We start from the raw sequence: 27332 nt of genomic DNA, 5'->3' as shown, positions 1-27332 counted from the left end.
CCAACTTTAGATGGCCCATTTCAGCTGATTTAAGCAGATGGAGAGGAGGCTGAGATACAACCTGGACCATACAGGTGATGGCCGGGACTCTCTCTTACCCTCCCTGCCCCTTGGAATGCCCCAAACCACCAGCCTTGGACCCACAACAACAACAATCGTTCTCATTTATCAGCTGGACAGAGGAAATGCACATGCCAAATTCAGTCTCACAGCTAGCCTTGGAACGAATTCCGGAGCAAAAGCTGCAGCTTTCAGGAAACTCCAGTGTCCCTAAGATTGTCTCCTTTTGCTCAGTAATCAGGCTTCAATGGAGGCAATTCTGCCTGCTAAAATGGGAATGAAAAGCATTCAAAATCTGGGAAACACTCCAGGAATTTTGTTCGCAAGAAAGTGTTTGGGGCCAGGCAAAGGAAGCATTTTGTCAAAAACATGAAACATCGAAACAGAGCAAGTCAGAAGGGGTCTCCCAGCCCATCTAGTCTGACTCCCAGCTCCAGCCGGCTCCACTCACGACATGCCCACCGTGTGGACGTCCAGCCTATCCTTGAACACCCTCACCAATGGGGCCTCAACCACCTCCCGGGGAAGCCCATTGCACACCCTCGAGGTCCTGACTGTCAGGAAGTACTTCCTGGCATCCAAATTGAACCTTGGATCCCTGAGCTTTGTTCCGCTGGAGCACATCCTGCCTTCCTCTGCAGGGGAGAACTGGTCTCTCCCCACCTCCATGTGACACCCCCTCACATACCTGTATGTCGCCAACAGATCCCCTCTGAGTCTCCTCTTCTCCAGGCTGAAGAGACCCAGTTCCCTCAGTCTCGCCTCATACCCCATCCCCTGCAAACCGGCCACCAACCTTGTGGCCCTACGCTGCACTGACTCCAACCTGGCTGTAGCCTTTCTGTAATGAGGGGCCCAAAACTGAGCACAATACTCCAGTTGCGGGCGCACCAGAGTCGTATAGAGTGGTAGTAATACCCCTCTCGATCTAGAAGCCACACTTCTGGCTGTGCAACCAAGGGTGGTGTTCACCCTCTTGACCACTGCATCACACGGCTGGCTCATGTTCAGCCTGCAGTCAACCAGCACCCAGAGGTCCCTTTCACAAGCGCTGCTCTCCAGCCACTTGTCCTCTAAGCTGTACTTATGGCACCCATTCCAGTGCCCCAAGTGCAAGACCTTGCATTCTCCACATTGAATGCCATCCTGTTGTCTCCTGCCACTTCCATAGTCTGTCCAGATCCAGAAGGATCTGGAGTACCTGCTCCTCAGTTGTGGCCACTACCCCCATTTTAGTATCATCTGCGAATTTGATCAGAGACTTTTCACCCCTTCTTCCATGTAATTTAGGAAGATTAAACAGGATCGGCCCCAGGACAGAGCCTAGGGGGACCCTGCTTGTCACTGGCCACCATCCCGATGATTCCCCACTAACGGTCACCCTCTGCTTTCGGTCTGTCAGCCATGCCCTAATCCACCGGAGAGTGCTTTGGTGTATCCCAAAACTCCTCAGTTTCTCCACCAAGATATCATGGGGCACTTTGTCAAAGGCCTTGCTGAAATCCAGGTATACTACACCCACTGCATCCCCTCCATCCAGCCACCTCGAAACCTTGTCATAGAATCCCACAAGGTTTGTCTGGCAGGGCCTGTTTTTGCGGAAGCCGTGTTGTGTGGCCGTCAGCCTCCCTTCCCTATGTAGCATCACTAGATCTCTCTGCATTATGAGCCTTTCCATTGTTTTTCCTACAATGGACATAAGGCTAACAGGTCTGTAATTCCCCATGTCCCTTCTACTACCCTTTTTGAAGATTTGGGACCACTGACACCACCCTCCAGTCCTCTGGAACTTCACCCGTTCTCACAAGGCCTCAAAAATGGAGGCCAGAGGGCATGAGAGAACCCCTGCCAACTCTCTAAGTTCTCTCAGGTGTAACCCGTCAGGGCCTGGCGCCTTTGTAATGTCCAATGCCCTGAGAAGCCCCTCGACCTCAAGCAGGGGTGACTCTAATCTGTGCCCCTAGGTCCCCGGTCTCATCTAATCTCCTATGCGGATATCCCCCGTCCTGCTTTGGGGAGAACACAGAGACAAAATAGTCATTTAGCATCTGTGCCTGTTCCTTCGTATCACTCACAATCCAGAGGTGGTACAGAAATGAAATGAAATGATTCTTTTAATTATTAGTGTTGTGGCCATTGCTATTCGAATGTATATATTACTTGTACAAAGGCACTGAGGTGACAAACTTCAAATGCAATCACATAAATACAATAAATATAGCATTAAAAACAATGCAAGGCAAATAATTAGCAACAAAATAATGAGAATGAGAATAGCAGTACATTGCAGATAGCTGAGCACTTCAGGGAAGGGCCGTGTGCAGGGATGGGTTTTCGGCAGAACATCGGAACTGTGGGGGCTTGTCTGGGGCTTCCTGGAGAACCAGCTTCCGCACCCTTGGTCAGCCTCAAGGTGGTTTCTCAGGGGGCTTCCCCAGCCCCAGCCAGAGATCCTGAGCACCAAACCTATTTCGTGCAAAGCAAGGGGGCCAGAAAACTCTTGACACACTACACTGTGCCCACCTTTTCCAGCAGGCTGCATCCACTTGCCCACTTCGCCAGCCCCCTTAGCAAACCACAACCTCACAGGTGTGAGTCATTCGTACACTGGCCTTTCTCAGCACAGCTGCAGGCTGAGAGTTCCTAAAAGGGAAGCCTCAATTCCAAGGAGGCCCTTAAAACCTCATGGTCAGCTGGTGTTCTGTTCGCATTCAGCACATCACCTGCTGCTTCTTCCATGCTCTTTCTGTGGTTTTGCCTGCCAGACCGCAACCTGCCTTTTTTCAAACCACGACCTTGAGGTTCCAAAACTGTCGGCTAAAATAATCTCTGCGGGAGGAGCGGGGATGGGGTGGGGAGTCCGTACAGACAATTGTATGATTAAATTCACACAAATGGGCTGCATGGATATAGAATTTGGTCTTGATGACTTGAATTTGTTTCTCTTTCTTTTCAGAATGAACCCCAGAGGCAGAAATTCCACAGAAATGGGGCCACCACTATAAAATTCACTTCTGCGCAATGGAGAGCTGGAAAACAATTTGGATATCTTTAAAAGGACATTGGACAAATTCAAAGAGGAGGAAGCTAACTGGCCTACTAGTCCTCATGGCTCCAGGATCAGAGGCAGTACACCTGTGCACACCAGTTGCTGGGGAAAATGGGCAGGAGGGTGCTCTCCTGCTTGTGGGTGGGCTCCTGTGGCAAGAGAAGGTGGGACCAGATGGACCCCAGCAGCTGACCTAGCAGAGGTTTTCTTAGGTACTGACATGGGAAGAGGAGATTCCTCTGGAAGTTTAGAGCACTGAATCATAATACCAGCAATTTCTCTTTTCTTCAGTCACTAATGTCTTCTAGGAGAAGTGTGAGGGAGTGAAAGACTGCAGAATTGGGACCAACCTGGGCGGAATTTCCTAAGGGAAATCTTCTCAGAGTCAGAAAACAGAGATACTTTCCCACAGTTTAGCAGACAGCAGCAAAGGGTGTGTGTGTGTTGGAAGGGGGGTGCTTTTCTACTCCAGGTGCTTTCCCATGTGTGGGGGGTACTTTTCTAGTCCAGGTTTCTATCTGAACTTTTCAGGGGTGATCCATGGTCCTGAGCCCCATCGTATAAAGTTCAGCCATGCATAGCATCTTTAAAGGGGAGACACCACCCCTCTGCTATGAGAGCCGTAATTCTTTGCTGCTTCGTATTACCTATAAGCAAAGATTTCAACCCTGGCCTCGTTTTCCTTGGATGATTGTGCTGCTTCCGTGTGCAGTGCAGCGGCACCTGCTGCTCCAGCCTTGCTTTTGCAGAAGCGTTTCCTCTGGGTGCTCTGGACAAGAGTTCCCCTCCGCTCCAGCCAGCGCGGCCCCGCGATCAGCCTCCAAATCAAACCTTCCGGAAAAACAGAAGCCCGTTCGAAGCAAGGATGGCGAGACAGCGACCCCTGCTGGGCCAACTCTTCCTTGCACCTCTTAACCTTCCTTCAAAGTCCGCTCGGGTGATTTCGGTGCCTCCTGCTGCTAATCAGCCAGCGGGCGGAAATCGCCTCTTTGGACGTCGCTTTGCATTTTTCTCCCCGTCTCTTGGGAAGCCTGAGCACCCCCATCCCACGCCAGATGGCCTTTTTGTCCTGTGTCGGAGCATGACTGGAGTCATCGAGTGGTGCAAGGTGGCCACAGGTGCATTAGAACCATACAAACGGAGCGAGTCAAAAGGGGCCTCCTGGGCCATCTAGTCTGACCCCCGGCTTCCTCTGGCTCCACTCGTGACATGCCTACCACGTGCATGTCATTTGTTCCTACCTGCCACTTGTCAGCTTGCATCCAGTAGCAGGACAGGCTCCCAAGGGCCAGCATGGTTGGGCACCTGCCAGAGGCCCAAGCCAAGGTTGGGGTCTGCTGAGGGGCATCCTCTGGAGCTGCTAGTCTGTCCCATCAGAATCAGCTGGTTCTTCTGCCTCAGGCTCCGTCCCAGACCATGGGCTGAACAAGCAGGCAAGTGGAAGCCCGGAGGAGGAGGAGGAGGAGGAAGAGAAAGAGGAGGATGAGCAGCTGGTGACCATGGAAAGGAAATTATAATTCACAGTCTTTAGGACCAAACTTAGTCTCTGTACATGATGGTCTTAGGGTCTGGGCAGTTAAATATAGGAGGAGGTGACCCTTCAGGTCACTGGCCCAAGCAATTCATGGCTTTGAAAGTTCATACCAGCTGATAAATCAGGCTGGGCACCAGACCCAGTGCAGAGGGAAAACTCCTGGCCTATCATGACTGCGTTGGCCAGTCCCTGCCCTGTTTTGGACCCAGCAAAGCTTCTGCATCATTTTCAAAGGCAGCCCACATAATGCATGGCCGGAATCAGTCAAGAAGTAAGCAGAGCAGGGATAACTTAGCTGGGCCCTCCCTGAGCAGGGTGGGGGGCTGCTGACCTATCAGCCCAGCCTACGCAGAGCTCAAGAGCACCCCAAACTGTGACCTACTGGAGCCCCCCTCTCCTCAAATAGGCCGAGTAACCTGCATCTGGGCAAAATAACCAACTCCCAAGAGTGTCTCTCTCTTATTTGGAGTGAATCTCACCATTTAAAAAGGGCTTTGCTGGTGAGGAGGGGTACAGAATTATGCACGGTGCAGGGAATGTGGGGGGAGAGAGATTTTTTCCTACTCTCATAAAACCAGAACTCCAGGGATCATCCCACAAAACTGGCTGGTGGGAGATTCAGGCCTGACCACAGGAGACCCCTCTTCACACAGCACACAGATAAACTTCCCCCAGATGTCGTCCTTCTGTTATCATGTTTGACAGGGAGTGGAGTGAACTCTTGCAGCATCCAGAAGCCTGGAGGGTTTTGTGGAGTTCTCCAAGGGCTCATGCAGAGACTAGTAACTATGCAGACTGGATTTCAGTGTAAACATTAAGGAAGCAACCCCTGGTGCTGGATCTATTCTGGCATCTGTAAAAGTTCAGCTTGAAAGAGCATCTGAGATACTGCCTTGAAGCTGTCTTCCCCCATTCTATTCTATAGAGAAGGTCTGCTTTGCTGTGAGAAACAAAACTGTTTGCTTTACTGAAGCAGCTTCCTTCCCTCTAGTCTCCCAGTTGTTCAGCATGTAACTTAAGGGATGAGTTTGAGCTTTGGCAGGCGCATTCAGCATTCATGCAGCACTTGCCTGAAACTGAGACCCACACTACCACCCACAAGTAACATTTCTTCTTCCACACCCAGTGCTGCAGCTTTCGCTCGTGCTGCTGCGTGTGTCATGAAAGAAGGTCCCAGGTTGTGCAGCCTTCATTCGGTGAATGTCTGTAGGCTTCCTCTCAGCTCTGCTCAATTTCTAAGGCAGGGCCAAGTATGAGAAGAAGTCTGTGAAAGGTAGAGGGACAGATGCTGCAAAGCTTCATCATAACCCTACTTGTTTACTGGCAGCTTCAAGAAGATGGATGGGCTGAGGAGAGCAGGGGCTAGACTGCAGAAGAAGCTCAAGCACAATGATTCAGTGTGTGTGTAGGAGTCAAAACCACTTCCTCGGGGGGGGGGGGGGCGGAGGAGCTGCAACAGAGAGTCTCTGCTGTCCCCCATGGACAGCAGAGGATGGTCTTCCAGAGATTTAGGGGTCCAGGTGAAAGGTTTGGGGCTCCAGTACTGATGGATAACTTTTGGTGACCAAAGTCATTTCTATTCCAAGACCAGGCCTGAAGCCCAACTGAAATGGCCTCCAGCTGGGCCTTCCTGAGCTACACAGAGACAGGAATTCTCAGAATAGCTCGTATGTTAAAGACTGAATGACCTTCCAGAACATGGAGGAAACTGAGTTCTCAGGAATTGCTTTTTAGGAACTGGTGGTATTCCAACACACTGTCCAGTCAGCATAAGGAGGAAAAAGCACATTCCGTAATCTTGATCATGGGATGTCCGTGTCAGTGGCCAAATGCAATTTAGGTAAAACTTTCAGAAAGATGTGATCAAAGTTCCTCCTTCGAGCAGACAAAAGCCACAGAGCATTTTCCTTGTATTGTTCCCAAGTACAAACCTCCCAGAATCAATCTCTGAGCATGCACAGAGCGGTTTGTTGAACCCAGTCTAGTTTTCACGTCCAGGGACTCTCCTCCTTATGAACGTGCCTGGGCCCCATAACCTCAGGAGGGGCTTTCTGAAGGAGAGCACACCTCCTCTCCATGAACTGCTATTCAAGTGGGCTTCTGCTGATGCTTTCCCATGGGATTGAGAGTGGGCAGGAGGGGGCAGCCTGTGTCTGAGAATTCCTCATCCTCAGAGACTCCTCCCACTGGCTGTACATCAGGATAGTTCCCACAGACCACCTGGCTTGGCAAAGCACCTGGCCCTGAGATAGTCACTTCCTCTTCCTCCTGCATCTCAGAATCTTCACCTAGCCACCCCCGCCCCGCAATTTCACTGCAATTTGTATAATTTTCCAATTCCAAATTGTCTAGGAGGTAGCCAGCAGTCTGTGAGAACAATTGCCCCAAAGGACCAACCTTTTCACTTCCTTCAGTTGGGAGACAAGTCAAAGAAATCTACAGTGACCTCAAGTGAGTTTGGGTTACTGTGAATTTGACCCATGGATTCCACAGGGGACCAGTTTTCCCAAATTGCATGGTCTTTGTGGACTCACACAACCCATGGCTTGTTGTTGGGTTGTTTGTGGGGTTTTCTACTGCACCTTGGTTAAGACAGCACAAATGCCCATATTTCAACGACAGCCCAGGAGTCAACCGTCAACCCATACTCAACGCTTGTGTGTTGCTCCTGTTATCCAAACACAGCTGCTCCCAGTTTTCTTTTTTCTTTTGGTGTCCATCAGCTACTGGTTTGCTTGGTTTGGCATGGTGCGTGTTTTCCCTGGTTTTGTGCACAAGCACTTGTGTGTCCTTATGTGTGTTGGGGTGATTGTGTGTGAGTTTCTCCAAGCAACCCAGATCTGTTGCTTGGGAAATGCTTCTTGTTATACTTTGTGGGGTCAAAATTGAGTTTTGGGGTCCAGACCACCCCACATCTGCCTTGTTCTTAGTTTCTTGGTCAAGAGAATTATCTCTGAGCCTCATCAGTTTGTTTTCTATGAAATAGGTATGCAAGAAGAAAACTGGGGGTTCAAAAGGTTGGTTTTGTGCTTTGAAGCTTGAATCCCATTTCTGCTCTTTACTTTGGTTTTTTGGGGGACAGCTTTTTATTTATCTGCACCACTTTGCCTTCTGGTGCATGCATTTTGCATTTAACCATGGAAGCCATTTTGTGAATGGGTGAGCCTCCTCTGGCAACCATTTTGTGAGAGTGCCCACATAATTCTCTAAACATTTTAAAGATACGCACTGGGACTGGAGTTCAGACATAGAGTTAAAGATCTCTAGGACTCCCCAAATGCCATCTTATGTTGCTTATAGAAGATATTTGCAAGCATTTTTCAACTGAGAAAGTCTTCTGAAATCTCTCAAAATTTGCGCAAGACTCACCAAATTAGTGCAAATCTCCCTAAACTTGTGCAGATTTCCTTCAAAGACTACAGCAAGGCCAAAAAGTCTACAAAGGGATTTTGCATAAATTGGAACATTTGCACAAATTGAAGTAGGAATGGAGAACAAGACAAATGTTCAAAAGCTTACAAACCTGCAGGATGTGTACACATGTTTGCACTTAAATTGGGAGTTTTGAATGAGGCAGGGTCTTGTGAACGAAAGTGATGTTCTATTTTGCACGAACTTCAAGGTGTGATGCAAGTCATAATTTGAACAGATGCAGCCACACAGCAATGTCGCAACTGCCAGAAGATTATCTTGTTATGTGAAAGCACAAAGTCAGCTGTCTTAGAAGAGGAAGAAGAGGGCAAATAAAAGCCAAAAAAAGGAAGTGAGCTATTTCTATTTGAGAAAGAAATAGAAATGGGCCAGTTTCATTTCTAATGATGGGAAACTTGAAGACATGTTGAAAAAACAGCTCACACTTCTGGGTCTCCATCCAGAATCCCCCCGCATCTTGGCCAAAGATTATTTAAGGAATTGTATGTTCTCACTCGTTCTATCTTAGAGAAGAACTAATGGAAGATAGGAGAAAAAGATAACAGGAAACTTCTTAAGGTAAATCAGATTATAATATGTTCAGAAAATAACCCCTATTCAGTGGTTCACAACAGTTAAAACCATAAAATGCTACTTCAGATAGAAAACACTCTTTCCCCAAATAGGTTCACCTCCATGGAGCATCATGAGAAGCTCCTTTAAAGCTCAAAAGAAAAGCCACCATGGGCAAGGAGCCCTGCAGAGACATCCAAGCCACCAGCCTCCTCTAAGAGGGATAGAGCTGTCCAAATTTCAAAGGATCTGTCCATGATGACAAACCCAATCTCCAAAATAGGTTCAGAAATCTTTGATGTTCACACTGAAAGCCAGAGCGGATGTTTGGGTGTAAGTATTACACATGAAGGATGGCTTCAACACAAGATGGAAAGTTCAGTTGCTTCTCATCAGAAGCCTCAGATATTGGCATTTTGATCTATCATGACTCAGAACAGCTCTTGGGCCTCACAGTATTTGGTCTCTGAATCCAAATACTGGGAACTGGGTCTCTTCAGCCTGGAGAAGAGGAGACTCTGAGGGGAGCTGTTGGCGACATACAGGTATGTGAGGGGGTGTCCCACGGAGGTGGGCAGAGACCTGTTCTCCCCTGCAGAGGAAGGCAGGATGCGCTACAATGGAGCAAAGATCAGGAAACCAAGGTTCAATTTGGATGCCAGGAAGCACTTCCTGACAGTCGGGATCCTGAGGGTGTGGAATGGGCTTCCGTGGGAGGTCGATGAGGCCCCATCGGTGCGGGTGTTCAAGGACAGGTTGGACACGCACATAGTGGGCATGTCATGAGCGGAGCCAGCTGGTGCCGGGGGTCAGACTAGATGGCCCAGGAGACCCCTTCTGACTCGCTCTGTTTCTATGCTCTGTGTCTCTGGCATTCCTTACCTCCACAAAGTCACCCTTCTGGGTTTCTGGTACCTCATGAAAACCTGCCAGGAATCCCCAGAAAAGTAAACTTACGTTCAGGTCATCAGGTCATCACTCAGAAATGTCTTTAAGTGAAGGGACTGATTTAGTACAATTCAATCCAAACTGGAATGAGAATTAGGGTGCTCCAGGTGTATGTCCTTTGCATCTTTGTTTCTCTGCTCTACTCTTTGGAGTTCTCTGCAACAAAAGGAGAAGGCATGGTTCATTTTTTCTTTGTACCAGCGGGCAACAGGAAACTGCATGTCTAGTGTTGCATTAACAGACAAATAAATATAGAAATAAAACCACCAAAGAGACTTCTGCCAATATGCTTTAAGACAATGGCATCTTTATCATAGGTACCCAGCCCTGGGTGCCTGCGTATAGCACCAGGAAGCTATGCAAAATTGTGTATTGACATGGCAAAAGCACACCGTTGTCAAGAAGCTCACATTTGCTCAGCCACAGAACCCTCACAGAGATGCAATTGTCTCTTGGAGCAGCTCCCCTTGAAGCATGGCAGGAACAAGGAGAGAATGCAGAAGGCTGCCCTGCAGGGTCTAGAGAAATGGTGGACTAAACATACCATAAGGAAATGACTATTATAACTGGAACTGTGCAGAGATTGAACCGGGGACTTTCCGTTCATGCTTTCAGTCTGAGAATCCATAAATCTACTTAAGCACAGCTGCTTTGCATGAGGAGAGTCACAAAGATCAAAGGCGTGGCTGAGCTGGGAAAAGGTTCTGCATAAAACCACCAGCACCCTCTGTTAGTCAAGGTAAACAAAAGCAAGCTATCTGGACATACACGGCAAGTGGATAGAAGGTAACTTTCTTTGTAAATGCTTGCTGGAGGGATCATGCTTAAAACAATTGTTGAGAGTTATGGTGGAAAGAGGCCCAGGTGTGTAAATGGTGTTTTTATTGTGCATGAGAAAGACGATAATGAAGTTATTAAGGTTCATCTGGTAATGCGTAGCAAACTTGCCTAAGGTGCAATGGCCAGGAGAATTTCTGGACGGCCTTCCAGCCTTCAGGTTGCTACGAGGAATAACATACAGAAGTGCCTGGGAGCTCTAACAGCACCCTTACACCCATATTCCCCAGCAATATGGGGCATACACAGTCAGAGTGCCTCTGATAACAGAGGTAGCCTAGAGTCATGAGGACTAGGAGAATGTGTCCTCTTTTAAAGCCATCCAAATTGGTGGCCATCACTCCCTGTGGCAGCAAATTCCCTAGGTCAGCTGTGTACTGGGGAACAGGAATTTCTTCTCCCTGTGCAGCATCTCCCATCCATCAGCTTCATGGGACCACACTGGGGCTTGTATTTTGGTTTCTCTACATCAGGCCTACTTTGAACACCTTTATCCCCTGACCTTTTTCTAACCTAAACAATCCCAGAAGTTGTAAGCTTTCTTCTTTGGGTTTCTGCTCCATCTCCTGGATCATTTTAGTTGTTCTTTTCTTCACCTCTTTCCGTGCTATGAAGTCTTTCCTCCGGTGAGGTGACCCAAACTGTACACAATATTCAAGATCTATTTCTGGATCAATTACCAACACTTCATACTTGAAGTTGGGACTTTTCCCCCAACATGCATTACTTGTTTTTATTCCGTGCTGTCAAGTTGTCTCCAACTTACGGCAAGTCCATGAATGAAAGCCTTCCAAAATGCCTTGTCCACAACAACCCCACTCTTCTGAATTCAAGACTGCGGCTTCCTTGATGGATCCCATCCATCTCTCACTTGGACTTTCCATTTGTCTTCTGCCTTCAACTTTCTCTAACATGAAGGTCTTCTCCAGGGAATCTTGCCTTCTCCTTCTGCATCCAAAGTAAGACAGGCTTAGTTTGGGCTTTTTGCTTCTACAGAAAGCTCTGGCTTGATTTGATCCAGGATCCCCTTGTTTGTCTTTCGATCAGCTCAGCGTATTCACAAAGCTCTGCTCTAGCACCATGTTTCAAGTGTATCATTTTCTCCCCAACATGGCATTACACTTACTTACACTGAACTACTTTTGCCAGTCTCCACACCTGGAGAGTCCCTTTGGATTGCCCCCCGCCCTGTCACACACACAGGCCTGGTTGGAGCCCCCCCCCCCCCCCCAGAGCATGCCTGGGTCTATTCAGGGAAATAAAGCAACCACGGACAAGGAAAACACACGCTTTCTTCCTCTTGTTTAGATCCCGCATCCCATCACTTTATTCAACAAACGGTATCATGATTGGCACATTCTTCCCAACTACCTGCAAATCCAAAATGAAGTGCCTTGGCTGGACCAGGCCTTGGGGCTGAAAAAAAATAGTCGTGCTTTCCCTGGAGCAAATGCCCCATTCCTAGTTCTGACTCAGTTGAATTTTCTTTTGCTGTTTAAAAACAGCCCGAAGCAGTTCTGCTCTGCTGCTCATTAAGAGCAGGACAGAAAAATGGGTTCCACAGAAGCATGGAACTGTCTGCCTTGGGATAGTTCATGGGGTATCATCTACATGTTTCTAAATAAGTTCTCATTACGGTAAGAGCAAAAGTCTCAAAACAAAAACAAAATAATCCCATTCAAATTCTCTCTTCCTCTTCTTAGGAAAGGCAGTATGTAAGCCAAAACTTTTAGCAGCTGAAACTGAAATTCAAAAGTTCCATCTGTGACTTTTCCTGTACTTCAACCAAGTCAGGTCTCATGATCTGAGAGGCAAACCCGTATGATCCCTTGAGAAAAGCAACACTTCCTGTCACTGAAGCGCTTTCTCATGATCAAACTTTCATGGAATACTTCCGAGGAAGCTGAATTGCCTAAGTTTGTGAGCAATTGTGCACAGGAAGTTCAGAGGGGCAGCACACAATAAAAACAGAGCGACTGGTTTTTATCCCCTTGTTTCTCCAAGAAGTAAACAGAGAGGCTAAATCATTCACCCAGACCAAGAGATAAAGTGTGTGCTGAGGTGTGAAAGCCATCCCAGAGGGTGTTGTGGAACAGGTGGAAAAGAGGTTTTGTGGAAGTTCTGCTCAAAAGTAAGTGTCATTTCATGCTTTCCGCTATAACTCTGTATCTGGCTTCCTGGGAGTACACCCTACTGAATCAGTGGAGTCTACTTTTGAGTACACATGTACAAGTTAATGCTGTTAAAGAGACAATGGTAAAGTTAGGTCTTTTTGGAGTCTGGATTTAATTTGTGTGTTGGGGGAGCTCTTTTGATATTACTGCAGTGATTTCGTAATGAGGCAGGGAAGCTCTGTTGTATTTGGGTGTGCCCCCCCCCCCCCCGCCGCCCCCTGTCAATTGGCCGCCGAGGGCCTTGGATTTGATGCTTTACAGTTAAAGAGAAGAAATGCCTCCCTCCTCACCCCCATATTAAATTCAGAAAGCACATATTTGCAGATGGTATTACCAACCTGGGGCATTGAAAACTCTGCAGCAGATTCAGATCTTTGAATCTGTCCTGAAGATGCCACGGCAGACCAGCTTTTTCCAAGCTGCACAAATGCCATGGACTTGCAGACCAGGTTTTTTTTTTAATTTTATACAGATTTAATCACATAAAAATACAAAGAAATCAAGAAACTGGCTGAAAATTCCTCCCCATAAGTGAAAGTGTAAAAAAAATGCATTCAGGGGATTGGCCTATTTTGGGGCAAATTCCAGTAGGATTCTAATATCATGGGAGAGGGACAGGTTGGTTGGCTGGTTTTCTGCATTGTACATACCTACATCCTTTCTCCCCTTACTCACAGTTTTCAATGCTAAATCATCCCAGATGGTGTAATCTCTCTCTGTAGGGGATGTGCTCCAGCCCCCTCGTCATTTGAATTGTTGGTAACCTCTGAATTTTTCCGAGCTTTACAAAATCAAGTTTCAGTGAAGTGCAGAGGATGTGAAGGGTGGTCACACTAGGACAGAAGGATCCTAGCAGCTTTCTGGGTCAAGAAGAAATGTTGGCTTAGCCCAATTTTGGCCCTGGCATTTTGACCCAGCATTGCCACTGACTCTGTATTTCATGCATCCCTGACCTACCACCAGCCCGCAACTTCCCAGTGGGCTGTTTATTTCTTATTGATTTACTTAAGGTTTTTAGAGACAATTCATTTAGCAACAGCTCTCAGGAGGGTGTGCAAATTAGAACAATCTAAAAACATGAAAGACAAGCAATCTATCACAGAATGGTTAGACGGTTACCAATGATAACAATAAACAGTAATAATGTATAATGCAAGAATAAATAAAACTGAATCACACTGTGACAATGTCCAAATAGATTTTTTTTAAAAGTATAAACTCCAATAACAATTCAAATGCCAGGAAAATGAAAAGGTTGTAACCTGGTGCTGAAATAAGTAAGAGTCATACCAGGGCACCTCCCTGGGGAGCTGATTCATAATTGGGGTGCCACAGCCAAGAAGGCCCTTCCCCTTGTGGCCCTCTTCCTTACTTCTTTTAGAGGTGGCTCCCAGAGGAGGACATCTGTAGATGACTTTAGGGTCTGGGTAGGTGTATATCTTTAGATATCCAGACCCTAAATCATGGACCCATGCACGCATCCCCCACCGCCCACCTTGCCCTGCTCATGGGGAGGCAGTGGTTTGCTCGCTCGGAAAAAACGATCTCCAAGCGAGCAGGCCACTGCCTCGTGTGCCCGCCTCGCGGCACGTGCCCACCTGCGCCTCGCCTCCCTTGCCCCGCTGCACGCCCCACCCCTGCCCCTCCCTGGGTCACGTGCACCCGCCCCAGCACCGGCAGCTTTCCACTGGCCCCTGGTGGAAAAGTCTGAGGACCCAGCAAATGGTTTAGGGCTTTACATGTTAATCCAAGCAGCTTGAAGGGGGCTTGGACTTCAGTTAATAACCAGTGTCGCCTAAAAAGAAAGATTTATTTATTCATTTAGAGTATTTGTATGCCGTCCTTCACATAGCCTCAGGATGGCTTACATAAATAAGAAAAATAAAATAAAACATAATACAAATAAAATCCAGATCCACCCTGGCTGCAGATTAACACCTATATAGCTGATGTTAAGAGTTATTAAAATATTGTTGAAATAAAAAGGTCTTAGCCTGGTGCAGAAAAACAAATAATGACGGCACCAGGCAGACCTCTCTGGGGAGCGCATTCCAAAGGTGGGGCGCCACCGCAGAGAAGGCCCTCCTCTGGGTACTCTGTCTCTTAACATCTTTCACGGAGGGTTCCCGGAGGAGGGCCTCTGCTGTCGATCTCAGGGAGCAGGAGGGCAAATCTGGAAGAAGGTGTTCCTTTCGGTATCTAGGTCCCAAGCCGTTAAGGGCTTTATAGGTAATGACCAGCACCTTGAATTGAGCCCGGACTTCGATGGGGAGCCAGTGAAGCTGATGGAGGACTGGGGTTATGTGAGAGTAACGCCCAGTCCCCGTCAGCATCCTGGCAGCTCTATTTTGCACCATCTGAAGTATCAGAACTGTCTTCAAGGTGGTGGAGGGGAGAGGTACCAATCCTGCACTTCCCCAAGCAGTTGGTGGTTGTGTGAAAGGAGATGTGGACAGGGGAGCGAAGGGGCATTGGCTTCCAGGGAATCCCAGGGAATCCGTTCATACTCCTCCATCTGGGCTTCTGCACCTCTGGAACAGATGTTGGGGCCCAAACAAGCAACAGCAGGAAGAAAATTGGGGAACGTGGCCAGCGCTGGGCTGCTTTGTCTCCAGATGCAGGTGGTGCTTGTGATCTCGGTAGTGATGGCAACCTGGTTTGTTGTTCTGAGCCCATTCTCTGAAGCGCTGGATCAGGGCCTGGGTGATGCCTGGGAAGAATGGAAGAGCACCCACCGGAAAACATACCCCAAGGTGAGTCTGAGCTCCAGGACTTCTTTAGCTGGATCAGTGCCATGGAGCTCACGGGGTGGAGATGTTATAATTTCAGCCACTGGCGAGCCGTCGTCAGCAAAAATCATCTGCAGAGAAGCTCCTGGGTGGTGTGCAGGTGGCACCTCTGGACTGGGGACTGGAGAGATCTGGGTTCTAGTCTCCACTTGGCCATGATGCTCACTGAATTTCTTTGGCCAGTCATTCATTCTCAGCCCAGCCTACCACACAGGGTTGTTGTTGTGAGGATAAATCAGAGGTATGGGAGATGCCATGGGTTCCTCATAAGAGCAGCAAAGGCAGGATATAAATGCAATGGGATAACATACCCCTTGGAGAAGGCTCACGCCTTCTGCCCTCTACAAACAGGTGAAGTGCATGCAGCAAAACTCTGGATTTTCACAGGGGTGTTCTCCACCTAGAAAGGACTTTGGTCCTGGTACGTTGCAGTGCGAGTGATCGAGAGCCGATCTCTTCTGGCCCCCTGGACTCAGAATCCCAGTATCCAAGGCTGTGGGGCAATGGGATAGGTCCATTCTTAACCAAGCACCTACTTGGCAGGGGGAAGAGGCATTCCGAAGAGCTATCTGGGAGAAGAACCTGCAGATGATCGAAAAGCATAACTATGAGGCTCACCTGGGGAACTTCACCTACAAACTGGGCATGAACCAGTTTGGCGACTGGGTAAGCCCACTCTGCCTTGTGCCGCGGACTTTGCGATGCCTAATTCTGAGGTGACTGAGAGTCGCTGTGGTGTGTCAGCCTGGGGACCATGGAAGGGCCTTGTCTACACGAGGCCATGAAGCTGCAGAGGTAACTTTGGGCGAGGTGAACCTCAGCCGAATGTACCTCACGGAGTTGAGGATAAATCGACATTATGTAAACCGCCTTCTGTATTCTGAGGAATATTTTTAAGTTTTACATCATTCTTGGCGGATTTAATTGTGGAAAAATACAGGCAGAAATATTTCTTTGAAACAAACAAAACAGTTATTCCCCCCACCCCACCCCAAAAGGCATTTCTTCCTCAGGCTGAAGTGTGAAAGTCCCCATTTTTTGGGAATTTGCATATTTGGGGGGGGGGGTTGAGCATTTTTCAGGAGTGTGAATTTGCACAACTCCAAATTTGTGCAAATGCATTTGTGCAAAATCCAATCCCAGTGGTTGATTGGAACCAAAGGTGCCTGACAATCCACAAAAGACAGTTGGTCAGAACTGATGTTGGTGTCGTTTCTTCACAGAGTAGGGGGAAAAGACAATGGGGGAAATAGGCTGGGGTCATTCCCAGCAACCCCCATGTGCCACAATTATTCACAGTGCTCCTTTCTCTGCTTTGTTTTTGAAATCAATAACATCATTTAGTATATATATTTTAGTATATAGTATAATATTCTTTCATAAATATACCTGGGAATATAAGCACAGGGGTTCAGTGCAGAATGGACTTGGGTGATCTGAGTTCGAGTCCCCGCTCAGCCATGGAGCCCACTGGGTGACTTTGGGCCAGTCACAGACTCTCAGCCCAGCCTACCTCACAGGGTTGTTGTGAGGATAAGATTACAAGGAGGAGAAGCATTATAGAATCCCCCTTGAGTTCCTTAGGAGGAAAACAGGTGGAAGATAAATATAGTAAATAAATAAAATAAAAAAAGACTTCCGAAAAGCCCTTGGCTGAGGGACAAAACATTTGAATTTTGCCCTTCTCTCCCTGCCTCCCCAGACGAGAGAAGAGTTTAACCATAGGATGAATGGCTTTCGCCCTGACCTGGCTGAGCAAGACGGCAGCAACCGCACCTGGTTCCAAGTAACGGATGCTATGGAAACTCCCACACATGTAGATTGGCGCACCAAAGGTTATGTCACCCCTGTGAAGGATCAGGTGAGTCAAGGACTGGCCTGGGAAGACAGACCCGCAGCCTAGTCTGCCGTGCAGGGGTGTAGTGGTGATGACCTGCAAAGGAGAAGGGTTATGTAAGCTGCTTTGGGTTCCCTGCCGGAGGGAAAAGGGCAGCATCTTGGAATGCAAATTTACTATTATTATTTATTTATTAAAACATTTCTATGCCGCCCCATTTGCCGAAGCCTCGGGGCGGCTCACCACATCAAGTTAAAATACAAACATTAAGTTAAAACATTAACTTAACATAACATTAAGTTAAAATGTTTGTAAAATACAAACATTAAGTTAAAATGTTTGTAAAAATACAAACATTAAGTTAAAATGTTTGTAAAAATACAAACATTAAGTTAAAATACAAAAAATAACAATACAAATTTTTTGTTATTATCAAGGCCCCACTGAACTGCAGATTCAGTACCTGACTCCTTTAGCCTGAGCATTACAGATAAATCACCTTTCAATAGGGGGTTTTTTGTTTTGGGGTTTTTTTTTTTTTGGTAAATTTCGGGTTGAGTGGTTTATTTTGTGGCTTACTTGTTAAGCAAGCTCCAGGGAAGAAGAAATGTGTGTGTGTGTGTGTGTGTGTGTGTGTGTGTGTGTGTGTGTGTGTGTTTGGACAGATGGTAAGAGAGCAAAAGCTAGCTGCTCTGCAAATCAAGCATGAAACTTTCTCTTATCTTCTGCTTTTCCCTGTGTGTTGACTTCTTGCATTCTTCGCTTTCATGTCTGATGCATGTGCCAAACAGCCTGGTGGCAACTGAAACAGAAAACGAACCAGACAGAAGTTTGGCAAAAAGTTACCAGGAACTTCTGTAGCCACCCGTGGGTGGGAGGGTGGGCAGGCTGGCTGGCTCACACTGGTTCTGCCAGCCCAGATTTGGCCCCGAATTCAGGTTCCAAAATCAAATGCCTCTACTTGGAAAGGGCAAAACTGAAGATCCTCTTGGTTTCTCAGCATCTGTCCCTCACTGTCAGTCAAGTGCTCCAGTCTCCTTCGCAGAGGCTTGGTTTGTGATGTCTTCTCAACCATTCAGATTCTCTTAGCCTCCATCCTGCAGCGCACAGTCCATGCTCAGTGTATCAGGGTCATCGGTGTCAGCACCATCTTGCTCTTTAGCCCAAGCCCTCGGGGAAATTTGTTCCTAATGCCGCCGTCCAACCTCCAAAGGCACCGAGATATGGAATTCAGAGCACGACCCAGCCTCAGCTCATGGATCAGCCTGCTTTTCCCACAGGGCGACTGCGGGTCTTGCTGGGCGTTCAGCGCCACCGGAGCCCTGGAAGGGCTGCATTTCAAGAAGACACAAACACTGGTCTCTCTGAGCGAACAGAACCTCGTAGACTGCTCCTGGAAGGAGGGCAATCAGGGATGCGATGGAGGATGGATGAATTCCGCCTTCAAGTATGTGAAGCTCAACAAGGGCATCAACTCAGAGAAAACCTACCCCTATGAGGCACAGGTAATATCTGAAGATCTGCATTCTGAGATCTTCTCCCCTCCATTTTAGCGCTGTCTGTCTGTCTGTCTGTCTGTCTGTCTGTCTCCCTCTTCTATTTCTTCCTGGTATATAAAACCCTATTCTTCAATCCACTAGAAATCTAGCTTAAGTATAGATTCTACCTGGAGTGTGCGTTACTGGCAATTTAATCCCCAGCTACATTTAACTGAGAAGAAAATAGAAGGCAATCTGGGCATATGACTTCATCACAGGACAGGAAACAAATCCTGGGAGAGTAGACAAGGGGTGCAGAGCTGCTGGCCCAGGGTTTCAGTCTGGCCTTCTGGAATTCCCAGGTGGCCACACCCCTTTCTCTGTCCTCACCCACTTTCCCCAAACACCAACCCTGTGGTCTGGGATTGTCACCAATTTAAGAACACTGATATTGTGTTGAAGTATTTATTAATCAGAGTGGGGTTTTAATATAGACAATCTTTTATGTATTTTCTTTTTTTAAAAAAAATCTATGTATTTATTGAACGGAGCTGGTCTTTGACTACAATACAGTTTCTGTCTATCTGTCTGTCTAACCTTGAGTGGCTTCTTGGTCTCGCCCATTCAAAAGGATGACATGCCCTTTCTAAACCTGCTGATTCTTTGCAGGACGGCCGCTGTCGGTACAATCGCTCAGACCCAGCAGCCACTTGCACTTCATGGGTAAATATTGCAAAAAAGAATGAGAAGGATCTTGAAAAAGCTGTGGCCAAGGTTGGCCCAGTGTCCGTGGCAGTAGACGCGAGCGACTTCATGTTTTACAAGTCAGGTAAGGCCACAAAAGGGGTGTGTTACTGTTACAGCTAAGAGTGTGATCTTCAAAGCAAACGAAACCTTCCTGCTGAAAACCCGAGCAAGCGGAACAGACCACTTTGAATAGCGGAAGTTGAATTCTCGTCAAATCACTCCTTCTCATGCTGACTGTGGGTGGACCTGTACCAACATCTTAATATCTTTCTAGGCCAGGAGTCTCAGACTCACAGCCTGCGGGCCGATTGCGGCCCGTGGGACACTATTTTGTGGCCCCCACTTGATATCAAAGTTTAGTGACAGTGCGGCCCGCGCGTTTTCTCACACGCACCTGCATGAGTCGTTACCCGGGGCGCAATGTTCCCTCTAAGCTGCGTGCCGGGCCGGGCCAGGCGGGGCACGGGGAGGGGCCCTGCGGCCTGCAAAGCGCGGGGGGCGCCCGGGCCGGCCTCCGGGAGCCACGCGGGATGAGCGGCCCACCGCCACCGCGGGGGTGGAATCCTTGATGCGGCCCAGCCTCACCCAGACTCTACTTCCAGCGGCCCCCAGGTCAGTTGAGTTTGAGACCCCTGCTCTAGGCAGAGCAGGACTCTGATTTAGGGTGACCCAGTGAACAAGTACCACCAAAATGGTCTATGTTTTATACTTGGGCTCAACGCTTACGATGTCAAGGTGGCAGCTGCTTTTATAGAATCAACCCATTTGATAGTTGGTCTTCTCTTCTTCTTCTGCCTTTCCCAAGCATGACTGCCTTCCTGAGGAAGTCTTGCCTTCTCAAGATGTGCTCAAAGTAGAACAACTTCAGTTTTGTCATTCTCGCTGCCAGGGAAAGTTCTTGCTTGATTTGATCTAGGACAGATTTGTTTCTGTGGTTCTGTGTGACATTTCCTGCTTCATTTATGACCCTAGGCCAAACTCCCCACAATACTGGATTTCGCTTTGTTTTCTACTTTTGCATTCCAGTTATGACCAGCATGTCTTGTTCTGTTGTGTTGTTAATTTCTTCTTGGACATTTGTATAGAAGATTTTGGTTTCTTCTGGCTTCTGTTGATGGAGTGTAAACTTGAAGGATGGTTATATTGATAAGCTTTCTGAAAATTCTGATAGATATTGTTTTGTTGGAGTTTGCATTAGAACCTCTACCTGCTTATGCTACATCTTGCCTCAGTATTACAACCGTTCTGTTTATGCCGAGATTGTCTATTCAAGGGTAAAACACTTTATTCCTGTCCAACAGAAAATGCCCCATTCCAGTTCATTTTACTTTGTTCATACCAGGTACTGCAAACTCTTCCCTTTCTTGCTTTACAGGCACCAGTTTGCTTTATTTATTTATTTCATGCATTTAATTTTGGCTCTGGCCTCTCGACAGAGCAGCGGAGGCAGAGGCTGGGAGAGAGTGCTGAGTGTCCAGAGGACTGGAGAAGGCAAGGCAGGAGCTGGCTGGGGGAGTAGAGGGGGGCAGGAGCAGTGGAGAGAAAGGGGACGGGGGCAGAGGGGCCAGGAGGGAGCAGAGGGGCGGGGCCAGTGGCATGAGAGGCATATAGGGCCTCGCGCAGCCACTGGCCGCCCCTTGGGCTCGGGCCTCTTGGCAGAGCAGCGGAGGCAGAGGGTGGGGGAGAGGGCTGAGGGTGGCCAGGGACCGGGGAAGGCAAGGCAGGAGCTGGGCAGGGGAGTGGGGGGGGGCAGGAGCAGCGGAGGGGAAGGGGTGGGGCCAGAGGGGCCAGGAGGGAGCAGAGGGCGGGGCCAGCAGCCTGAGAGGCATATAGGGCCACGCTCAGCCACTGCCCGCCCTTTGGGCTCGGGCCTCTTGGCAGAGCAGTGGAGGCAGAGGCTGGGGGAGAGGGCTGAGGGAGGCTTATAAGGTGTCGTCCCTTGTCTGCGCCCCTGGGTGCGGTGCCAGAAGGAATGCTTCAGGTTCCTCGACCACGGCACCCGGTTTCTTGCAAACGGGCTTCTGGCAAGGGACGGGTTACACCTCACCTCACGGCAGTCTGGGTGAAACTTAGGGGTTTTGACAGGGAAAGAGACCTGACAGTGGGGGTATGTTATCGCCCTCCAGGTCAACTTGAGAACCTGGATGATGTCCTGACAGACCAGATTCTAAGGATATCTCGGGGGAGAGACACAGTAATTATGGGAGATTTCAGTTTCCCGGATATTACTTGGGAGACTCACTCAGCAGTGATAGCCAGGTCACATTGCTTCCTAGATGCTATAGAGGAAGGGTTTTCACACAGAGGGTCCGAGAGGCGACAAGGGGGGGAAACATCCTTGACTTGGTCTTGACCAATAGGGAGGAGCTGATAGATGAAGTACAGATTAGGGGAGCTCTGGATGCGAGTGATCCCTCCATCCTCTGCTTTGAGATCAGGGGACTGGGGACGTGCAGCAGGTCGAGCACTAGAAGCTGGGACTTCAAGAGGGCCAACTCTGGCCATTGAAGGCCAGACTGGGGAAAGTCTCCTGGGACAGGTTACTGGAAGGCAAGCGACTTGAGGCGGGGTGGATGGCACTCAAAAGGGAGGTTTTGGAGGCGCAAGTCTTGACGATACCTCTAGTCAGTAAGGTGGGGAGGCGGAGGAGAGGCCGCCATGGATGCGAAAGGAGGTGGTTAGAGGGATTAGACGAAAGAGGAACCTCCGTAGGAAATGAGTACTGGGGCAAATAGACCAAAGGGTATACCGGGAGGAGGAGGCCCGTTGCAGAAGGATTCTTCGCAAGGCTAAGGCTGATGACGAGCTGAGACTTGCCAAGAATATCAAGAGCAACAAAAAGGGCTTCTTTCAGCATGTAAATAGGAAGAGGAAGGGGAGACAAGTGGTGAGACCACTAAATAAGGAGGAAGGAGATCCAGTGACTGCTATGAGGGAACAGGCACAGATGCTTAATGACTATTTTGCCTCTGTGTTCTCCCCAAAGCAGGACGGGGGATATCCGCATAGGAGATTAGATGAGACCGGGGACCTAGGGGCACAGATTAGAGTCACCCCCCCTTGAGGTCGAGGGGCTCCTCAGGGCATTGGACATTACAAAGGCGCCAGGCCCTGACAAGTTACACCCAAGAATAGAGAGTTGGCAGGGGTTCTCTCATGCCCGCTGGCCTCCATTTTTGAGACCTCGTGGAGAATGGGTGAAGTTCCAGAGGACTGGAGGGTGGTGTCAGTGGTCCCAAATCTTCAAAAAGGGTAGTTGAAGGGACATGGGGAATTGGAGACCAGTTAGCTTTATGTCCCTTGTAGGAAAAACAATGGAAAGGCTCATAATGCAGAGAGAGCTAGTGATGCTAAATAGGGAGGGGAGGCTGGTGGCCACGCAACACGGCCTCCACAAAAACAGGTCCTGCCAGACAAACCTTGTGGAATTCTGTGACAAAGTTTTGAGATGGCTTGATGGAGGGGATGCAGTGCATTGGTTTACCTGGATTTCAGCAAGGCCTTCGACAAAGTGCCCCATGATATCCTGTTGAGAAACTGAGGAGTTTTGGGATAAAACAGAGCACTGTCCAATGGATTAGGGCATGGTTGACTGACCGAAAGCAGAGGGTAACCATTAGTGGGGAATCATTGGGATGGCGGCCAGTGACAAGCAGGGTCCCCCAGGGCTCTGTCCTGGGGCTGATCCTGTTTAATCTTTTCATCAATGACATGGAAGAAGGGGTGAACAGTCTACTGATCAAATTCGCAGACGATACTAAAACTAGAGCAGTGGCCACAACTGAGGAGCAGGTACTCCAGATCCAGAAGGATGTGGACAGACTATGGAAGTGGGCAGGAGACAACAGGATGGCGTTCAATGTGGATAAGTGCAAGATCTTGCGCTTGGGGCATAGGAATGGGTGCCATAAGTACAGGTTGGGGGACAAGTGGCTGGAGAGCAGCACTTGTGAAAGGGACCTTGGGGTGCTGGTTGACTGCAGGCTGAACATGAGCCAGCAGTGTCATGCGGTGGTCAAGAGGGCAAACGCCACACTTGGTTGTATAGCCAGAAGTGTGGCTTCTAGATTGAGAGAGGTATTACTGCCACTCTACACAACTCTGGTGCGCCCGCAACTGGAGTACTGTGCTCAGTTCTGGGTCCCTCATTAGAGGAAGGAAATAGCCAGGTTGGAGTCAGTGCAGCGTAGGGCCACAAGGTTGGTGGCCGGTTTGCAGGGGAAGCCGTATGAGGCGAGACTGAGGGAGCTGGGTCTCTTCAGCCTGGAGAAGAGGTGACTCAGAGGGTATATGTTGGCGACATACAGGTATGTGAGGGGGTGTCACGCGGAGGTGAGTAGAGACCTGTTCTCCCTGCAGAGGAAGGCAGGATGCGCTCCAACGGAGCCAAGCTCAGGGAAGCAAGGTTCAGTTTGGATGCCAAGAAGCACTTCCTGACAGTGAGTAACCCGAGGGCATGGAATGGGCTTCCATGCGAGGTGGGTAAGGCTCCATTGGAGAGGCTGTTCAAGGATAGGCTAGACATGCGCATGGTGGGCATGTCGTGAGCGGAGCCGGCTGGAGCCGGGGGTCAGACTAGATGGCCTGGGAGGCCCCTTCTGACTCGCTTTGTTTCTATGTTATACCCCGTCCTATCGCTTCAAGTGCTCAGGATGGATTACAAGATACAGAAAACTACAATAAATATAAAACTAGTATAAAAACAGTAAGTATTAAAATAATATAAACATACCACTATAAAATGTGACTGTGAAAGAGGGGGGATAAAATAAAATAAAATCCTTAAACATCTATTAATTGTTAAAATAACAATCAAATAAAAAGATCTTTACCTGAAGCCGGAAAGAATATAGCGTCTACGCCAGGCTTTGATTCATACTTCTCATGTTCCAATTGTATTTTTGGGCATCAGACTTTCCTTTCACCTCTGTGAATTTCGGCTACTAGACTTCCTTTAGGCTTTGATTTAGTTGCATCTTAGGGACAGTACCGTTTGTACGTACCCTTTGCTCTTCCCTAGTAGCTGGCTGATTGCCTTCCAACTGGGGGCACAGGTGACTCACCTCTAGCCCAATACCCCATTTTATTTTGGATCATTTCACATAAAGTTTCCAAGGGAAGAAGATTCAGAGGCAGTTTACCAATGCTTTCTTCAGTGCAATACTAAGCAAATTTAGTGTTAGCATAATTGCTGTTGCCTGGGAAAGATCTTCCACCAGTGTGGCCTGCTGTTCGTTAGTTGTCTCTCAGGAGGTTTTCTGCTCCCATCACCATTAAAGATATCCCTTCTCTTTGCTGTTGTGATTGGAAGAGACCAGGTGTCTCTTCGACCCTTCTGCCTCGCGTGACCCTGTTAGGAGACCCACCTAGTGTCCAAGTCTGGACTCATAACAGCATAGATCTCTGCTTCTCTGAAACCCAACACTTCACCACATCCAGGTGTGCGTCCAAGAGTGGGAGAACAGGGCTGCCCATCAACAAAATGGCACATCTGTGGCACATCTCAAAGCTACCTCAATGTGGAAGGAAGGAAGGTCTCCCAAATGGGTCAAAGATCCCGCAAAGCTTGGAACAGAACCACATGGTGTTGTCACTGACTTACAGGTGGCAACTACGACACAAGCTCTTGATGATGTGAATGTGATGGGAACAGGAAAGATGGGAGTTGGTGAGAGGGACAAGGGGCAGACCCTGCAAGAGAGAAAGACGGCTGGGGGGAAGCAGGAAGAGCAACAAAGCAGAGCAGAAGAGTTGAGCAGAGAGGGAGGTGCAGCCAGAAGCAGAATGAGAGGGGACTTCCCAGCACATGTTGTGTTTTTTTCCCTTTGATTCCAGGAATCTATTTCCGCAAGGGGTGTGGTGAGTTCTTGAACCATGGCATGCTGGCAGTTGGCTATGGCATTACCAAGGAAGACGGGAAAATAAGAAAATATTGGATCTTGAAGAACAGGTGAGAATAACCGTTTGGGGTTAAATGGATGAGCAAGAGCCCCCGCTCACCCGGCAAGTGCTGAGGTCATTCTGCCTCTTGCTGGGGTATCCTAAATATTTATTTATTTTTCAATTTATATCCTGCCTTTTTCCTGCAAAGGGCTCAAGGCAGCTTGCATCATTCTCCTCCTCCATCTTATCCCCACAACAACAACCCTGTTAGTTAGGCTGGGCTGAGAGTCTGTGACTGGCCCAAAGGCACCCATGGCTGAGCGGGGACTAGAACCCAGATCACCTGAGTCCCAGTCCCATGCTCTTAACCACGACACCACACTGGCTCTCAGCTTACTTAGCTTTTGTTATGTAATAAAGCTGGTTTTGCTACTGTAGATTGACTTACAAATTGAGGCTACAGAAGAATCTGTTTTAGGGTCTCAGAATTTCTGCATCTAGGCCAGCCAGTTAGAGATCTAAAGCTAAACTATTGGGAACTGATTAGCACCATCCTGTCTGGAGGAGTGCTCACCAAGAACATACTTTTCTGGGCTATTCTCTGGGGTCCAGTTTCCAAAGGGACTGTGGGATGCCCAGGTGCTCTGGCATTCACTGCATAGCTGACTCTTCCCTTCTTTGAGTCAGAATCGAACCTCAGCACTTCTGGAATCGCCTCTGCTAAGGTGCTGAGTGAAAACCCTATAGAGCAGCACTGGGATCTATTCCTTATGGCCTTCTGTAGGTGGAAAGAGACCAGGCCCTGCAGGTGCAGGGAAGGGGCACGGCTCCCACCCAAGGGTGCTACTGACATACCACTTCCCGTTTCCAAGGAAGCGAGAGGCCCCTTCGTTTGGAGAACTGCATTGCAAACCAAGCATGGGGGAAGGAAGGGGAGCCCCCCAATGGGAAAAAAGCAAACGGGGATCAGGCATTTTCAGCAGCCACACACAGAAATCTATTTGTTGGTTTTCAGCATGTTTCGCCCACTCACCAGCCAAAAGGGGTGTGGAGAGAGCGACTGAGCTCACTCTGAAAACGAGCTGTGGGATTTACTTCTTTTGGCATTGTTAGAGTGCCATGTTGTACACTCATGTACTTCCACAGTGGCATTTCGCATGAGTCTTTAGAAACCAGCATAGGAAACAATGGTTTGATCTATGGCTTCTCTGGATCAGTGTGAACCAAAGCACCCCATTGGCTTCGCTCCAGTCCTTCTTTTGCACATGTGAATTACAGCCCCTCCCAGTCTTCTAGGGGACTCACCTGGATGTCAGGGAGAAAATCGAAGCTCCACCCAGGTAGATTCACCCGCGCTTCGACGACACGCTCACCTACTCTTTTCCATTATCACTCGACAGCTGGGCCAAAACCTGGGGCAAGAAGGGCTACATGTGGCTGGCGAAGGAACGACATAATCATTGTGGCGTGGCAACCGCTGCAAGCTATCCTACCCTGTAACTTGCTCCAGGGGCCACGATCCCACCTTTTGAACCAGCCCAGCAACAGAACAGCTTCACACCGAACTGCCACGATCGTGTTTGCTTCCTTTTGACCTCACAGTTTCCCAAAGAACCAAAAGAAAATCTGAGCTTATCATCTCTCCTGATACCTAGTGATGCAAGTGAGCAAATCAGTATTGAAAATAAAATGCAGAATATTGCACTTATTAGACACTGTTGAGCCAACGTGGTCCTGATTGAGAGCCAGTGTCCCTGTCCCAGGGAAGTCTGCACTCAGCTGGAACGCAGAAGATGCTCTTAAAATACTCCCCAAACTCGGACCAGACTCTCCAGAACTTCCTGTGGGTAATTTGCCAGCCTGCACTCTCAGGCTTCCTTAGATCCCCCTCAGCGCAGGGGAGAGGGGGGAGCGTGTGCCCCAGCAGTTGTGCTCCTCCAGCCTCTTGCGATCGGACATCCTTCCGAATGTTTGGGACACAAGGCACTGGGGAACTTGGGAAGTGTGCTCCC

The 27332-nt window shown here is 48.6% G+C and overlaps 1 protein-coding gene across 1 annotated transcript; it reads left to right on the top strand.

Annotated features, from left to right (window-relative positions):
- The first annotated feature begins 12170 nt into the window (after positions 1–12170).
- Positions 12171–27042, top strand: LOC123016861 (procathepsin L-like). Its single transcript, XM_044417552.1, has 8 exons — positions 12171–12543; positions 15202–15339; positions 15919–16041; positions 17078–17236; positions 18493–18717; positions 19360–19519; positions 25273–25387; positions 26721–27042. The coding sequence occupies exons 2-8, from the start codon at positions 15202–15204 to the stop codon at positions 26818–26820; spliced, it is 1020 nt and encodes a 339-aa protein (XP_044273487.1). The 5' UTR covers positions 12171–12543; the 3' UTR covers positions 26821–27042.
- The last annotated feature ends 290 nt before the right edge of the window (positions 27043–27332 follow it).

Source organism: Varanus komodoensis, unplaced genomic scaffold (assembly GCF_004798865.1).
Source record: "Varanus komodoensis strain SLA01 unplaced genomic scaffold, ASM479886v1 scaffold89, whole genome shotgun sequence".
NCBI lineage: Eukaryota > Metazoa > Chordata > Lepidosauria > Squamata > Varanidae > Varanus > Varanus komodoensis.
The sequence above is the reverse complement of the archived record's forward strand: the minus strand, read 5'-3'. Positions and strand labels throughout refer to the sequence as shown.

Excerpts from the sequence above, each read along its gene's own strand:
- LOC123016861 (XM_044417552.1), top strand. The coding sequence starts at position 15,202 with ATGCAGGTGGTGCTTGTGATCTCGGTAGTGATGGCAACCTGGTTTGTT. Across the intron at positions 15,340-15,918 it reads ACCGGAAAACATACCCCAAG|GGGGAAGAGGCATTCCGAAG; the intron begins GTGAGTCTGAGC and ends CCTACTTGGCAG. Across the intron at positions 17,237-18,492 it reads TCACCCCTGTGAAGGATCAG|GGCGACTGCGGGTCTTGCTG; the intron begins GTGAGTCAAGGA and ends CTTTTCCCACAG.